This window comes from Buceros rhinoceros, unplaced genomic scaffold (genome assembly GCF_000710305.1).
Source record: "Buceros rhinoceros silvestris isolate BGI_N320 unplaced genomic scaffold, ASM71030v1 scaffold40437, whole genome shotgun sequence".
Lineage (NCBI taxonomy): Eukaryota > Metazoa > Chordata > Aves > Bucerotiformes > Bucerotidae > Buceros > Buceros rhinoceros.
Genome location: NW_010424705.1, coordinates 27,007 through 31,942, shown reverse-complemented (window position 1 = coordinate 31,942; position 4,936 = coordinate 27,007). Strand labels below are relative to the sequence as shown.

Sequence of the window (4,936 nt, the reverse complement as noted above, 5' to 3'; positions counted from 1 at the left end):
ACGGGCTGCTCTGTGAGCAAGGCTTAGCAGATAGGACTATATGCAGGGGAGAGGTAGGCAGGAGGCTCAGATTGCTTCTAAAGTGTTGGAAGATATGATGGCAAAAAGTTGTGAATTACTGTGGTGTACTGTATTTTCAGTTTGAGCACAGCTTCTTTTATTGTTCTTCATGGAAAAACTTGTGAAATTTTTTTCCTATGGACTTCTGACTATACAAAGTAATTAATTTTCTGTTAAATGGCAGAATATTTGTGTTTATTGTACTGGAAGAAGAAGAATAGTATTGTTTGACAGATTGTATGCCCAGCTGAAGAACTCTCTAGCATGTGTTTATTATATTTTTTGAGGTTCGACATAAGCCTTCGAATAATGAAGATTTCATTGAGGACATAGTTAGGATCATTAATGGAAGATACAAAGGACTATCAGGTAAAAAGGTGGTGAAAATAAGAACCACCACCACCCCGAAAATAAAAGGGTTTTTCTTCAGCATTACAGGGATTTTTTTTTTTCAAGTACTCCTGAAAATGCAGAGAAATTCTACCTGTACCATACAGTAAACATACAGAAGAAATGAAATGTAATAAGATCTGTACCTTGAATAATTACTCTTTTCATTTATTAGTGTTTAAAGTTTTTCAGTTTAGTTATATCTTCTGAACTATTGAAATATAATGGTGATGTATATAGAACAATAACCTTTTTTGAGACGTGTTTTTACACTCTTAAAAATTGTTATCTGGGTATTCTTAAATGACGAGTATGTCATTTAGTATCTTTGTGTCAGGATGCTTCCTGTCTTTAGCACTTTTTCTTCGTATTTGATCGTAGGATTCATGTATTATTCAGCGCCTGGAATGGGTGTGTGGTAGGGTGAATCCACTTTTGCGATGACAGCAGAACTGTAACAGTTGGTCCTTGTGTATTCAGTAAATTATGTACTGGAAATAAAAAGCCGTATTACAAAGTTAAGAGACCTCAGTTTTCCAGAGCAGCAGTCTGTCCCTGACTCTGCTGTGGAGCGCTGTGGTTGCGATGAGCAGCTCTTGAGTACAAACTGTGCTGTGATCACACATCACATGGCTTTGGGCGTAGTCCTTGACTCAGCCCAGACTGACTAATGATAAAACCCCAGATTTAGCTGAATCCTTAGGTGAGATGTTATAGATGTCATAAGGAACACCGACCCTTTACATGAGCACTGATAACCATTATTCTCCTTGAACATTAGTAGAATACTTCCACGATTACGTAAATTGACAGCCTACGAGTCAAAGCTGGTAACCGAAGTTCCCTTCATGGCTACCAATGCTGCAGACTGAATAGGCCTGAAGATTGATTACTTATTGATTTATTTTTAAGTTAATAAAACTTTAGAAGTTGTTTTGAAGTATTGGGGATTGTTTGGGTTTTTAAGACATTACAATAAGGCGTCTTTCACTTTTGTGCAGGAATTGTTTACTGTTTTTCTCAGAAAGATTCTGAACAAGTTACTGTGAGTTTACAGAAACTGGGAATCAAGGCAGGGACTTACCATGCAAACATGGACGCTAAATATAAGACCAAAGTTCATAAAGGATGGGCAGCAAATCAAATCCAGGTTAAGTAGATACTTTTCACAGACTTATGTCTCAATTAAACAAATTGTGTTTTGGTACCCTGACAGTTTTTTCATCTTTTTTTTCAGGTTGTAGTGGCAACTGTTGCTTTTGGCATGGGAATTGATAAACCTGATGTGAGGTTTGTAATTCATCATTCTATGAGCAAATCCATGGAGAACTACTACCAAGAGAGTGGACGTGCAGGTATAGTAGGAAATGGCTTTGGCAAAGTCCCCATTTACGTTTGTTAAACCAATAAAATTCTACTTTTGATTTCAGGCCTTCGTGCAGTGTCTTATCTTTGAGGCAGGTTCCAAACTGGGTAATGCCACTCTGCCTCTTGAAAGAGGCTTTAACACAAATAATGAACTACATGCATGATCTCAGGCTTCTGTACTGTAGCGAAAAAGAAGTGGGCACCTAGCCCTTCGCTCAGTGGTTTTTTTAATTAGTTGATTTTTGTGATTTCTGTGGCTTACCAGAATAATTTCATAATGTGGCATTGATCTGATGTATGTTATAGAAAGGATGGTTCTTTTTTTGTTACAGAAAATTGGATGTTTGTTATGGAAAGGTGGTTCTTTTGCATAGCAGTGGGGATGTGTGATTCACTCAGATTGTCTGTAGATGATGTCTAATCACTGCATGAATTTCAGTGGTCACAGAAATGCAAGTAGGATGGGGAGCCTGGAGAAGGGAATTTTAGGGATTGATTAATGTGCAGCAGCACTAAATATCTGTTACGGCTAACAAAAAAGGGTTTTGTGGTGTTTTGATTCTGTTTTGGGTTTTGATTCGTTTTTTGACCTGGTGCATTAATTAGTTTTTCAAAGACAGATTTTAATCTATATGGAAGAAAGCTATTTAAGGACCTTGAGGGGCAATTGGTTGAGATTTTTAACTATGCCTGTGTGATAGAAATTTGCCTTAATGCTGCCTACGAAATACAAGTCATCAAAGTTTGTGGAAGTTTGCATCAGTTTACACTAGAACTTCTAGATAGTGCTGAAGCTAACAGGAAGTATAAATATTAAAGTGGTGAGACAAGGGCCGAATAGGTACTGAAATGATTGTTTGACAATGTGTATCAACTTGGGATGATTAAAGCAAGCTTTTGTGTTTCTTTTTGTAACTTAATTTAAATGCGGTTGTTCTGGGGAGGGATTAATTAAGCATTGCTACTCATTTGCCTGAACATACTACATAGTTGATGAAACTTCCTTTTTCCCCTTGACTGCCCATCCCAGGTGAAGTAGTTCCTTTCTGGTTTATGTTAAACTTTTTAAAAAATTTTGGTTTTTTACGTCTTTTCTGCTCTCTGGATCTTGTAGACAGCGGGAGGGCACCCATCAGCACATCATGGGGAGGGGTGGGCAATAGGAAGCAAGAGATGATCTGAGTTCAGGTACAGAAGGTACAGCTGCTTTTAAATGGAATATTTTGTTAAATCATACCTAATTCTCTATTGCCAGTTATACATAATAAAGTATTTGAAGTTCACAATGTCTTTTAATCAAATAGGAGTTAGTCTTCATGATGTATTTGTCTGGGATTTTCCAAGAGATGTTAAGGTGAGACAATAGCAACTTCACTGACTTTCTGCATGGTGCTAATATTCTATTACAGTTGTTAGAGTCGAGATCTTCCTTGTGTAGTATTTTCAGTTTGTTTGATGCTTGTAGGAGAGTGTATGTTCCGCTGAATAATATGTTATGCTAATACTCTGTTACAGTCATGCACTCCCTATATAGGGGCTGCAGGAGGCCTATGCAGATAAGAGTGGAATTTGTACCAGAAAATGCTATGCTTAAAATAAATCTCTTCCAAATTTTTTTTGTTTGTTTTAATGCATTGCAGGTAGAGATGACCAAAAAGCTGACTGCATTTTGTATTATGGTTTTGGAGATATATTTAGAATCAGCTCAATGGTGGTGATGGAAAATGTAGGGCAAGAGAAGCTGTATGATATGGTGTCTTACTGCCAGAATATGAACAAGTAAGTTACGGTGGTGGTTCGATTGCTTACTTTTTAAATAAGCTAATTTTGCTGGGGTTTTTTGAGGGCTAGAAAAAAAGCCAACCAAACAAAATCACCCAACAAAAACAACCACCACAAGACAAAAAAACCCCACCACACTATAGAAACACTATTGTTGTAACAGAACCTTGAGCTTGGAGTTCGTGGTTTGGCTGCTCAGTGTGCACATAACTGAATGTTGGTGAGTTGCTTGCCAGCGTCAGGATGAAGTTCTGGAAGCACTCGTGTGGAGGTGAATGCCTGTCAACCAACGCTGTTGGGGTTTCACGTACCGCTCAGAGCAAAAACTGGAATGCTTTGGTGTTTACTGTAAGGTACCAGTGTTTGCTGGCCGTACAGGAATCCACGTGTGTTTAACGGTTCACCAGCTGCACTGCAGTACTTTGGAGTACTTCATGGAAAGCGCTTGTATCTACGTTGCGGACAACTCGTGCATTCAGTGTCGCAGCCTTTGTTGGCCTCAGTCTAAGAGTTCGTTCATATTCTTAATATTTTTCATTCTATTGAAATTGCAGATTGTTCTTACTTTTCTGCTTTAACCACTCTGTTCCTGCTGCAGTGTTTTCTATTAGTGAAAGCTACTAGTTATTCCTATTAGCATAACTGACAGGGAATACTCTGTTGCAGTATTTGTTTTCTGATTTTTGAGATATTTCTTCTTGCTTGTTTTGAGATATAAGCTGACCCAAGGGACCTCTTTGCTCTCTATTCTTCCAGATGTCGCCGGGTCCTCATAGCCCATCATTTTGATGAAGTATGGGATTCTGCAAACTGCAGCAGAATGTGTGATAACTGCTGCAGAGAGAACTGTAAGTACGTTGTTTTTTACCAAGGACAGAGAAACACAGAAAAGGTTGGCTTAAAGAAATACCTAGTTTAGACAAACTGTGAGCAAATTCTATAAAAGTGTGCTTGTACTACTGCCTGTCCTCAAAATGCAGATTTTGTTAGGAACATCAGTTTCTGGTGGCCAAGTTCAGGGTGTTTAGCGTGATACTTCCTGATTTGGCTGTTTGCCTGAAGCCAAACACTTTGGTATCTTTCAGGCTCAGCTGTTCACCCATTCGCAAAAGTGAAGCAAGGGGGAGATTTGTATAATCTGTTTTTTAAAGATTCTGGTATGTGTTAGGTTCAGTATTTCTTGGGGTGTGAAAGCTTTATTTTCATAGAATAATCTAGTTGGAAGAGACCTTTAAGATCGTCGAGTCCAACTGCTCACGCTGCACTGCCGGGGTCCCTAAACCATGTCCCTCAGCGCCACATCTACACGTCTCTTAAACACCTCCAGGGTTGGGGA

The 4,936-nt window shown here is 38.6% G+C and overlaps 1 protein-coding gene across 1 annotated transcript in view; it reads left to right on the top strand.

The window, feature by feature from the left end:
* Positions 1-4,936, top strand: part of RECQL (RecQ helicase-like) — a gene marked incomplete at its 5' end in the record, with an annotated part of 13,512 nt that overhangs the window by 5,987 nt on the left and 2,589 nt on the right. Inside the window, 5 exons of the mRNA XM_010140878.1 lie at positions 348-429; positions 1,452-1,600; positions 1,688-1,805; positions 3,459-3,597; positions 4,357-4,448. Coding sequence (XP_010139180.1) covers positions 348-429; positions 1,452-1,600; positions 1,688-1,805; positions 3,459-3,597; positions 4,357-4,448 — 580 coding nt within the window. The remainder of the gene's footprint in view (positions 1-347; positions 430-1,451; positions 1,601-1,687; positions 1,806-3,458; positions 3,598-4,356; positions 4,449-4,936) is intronic.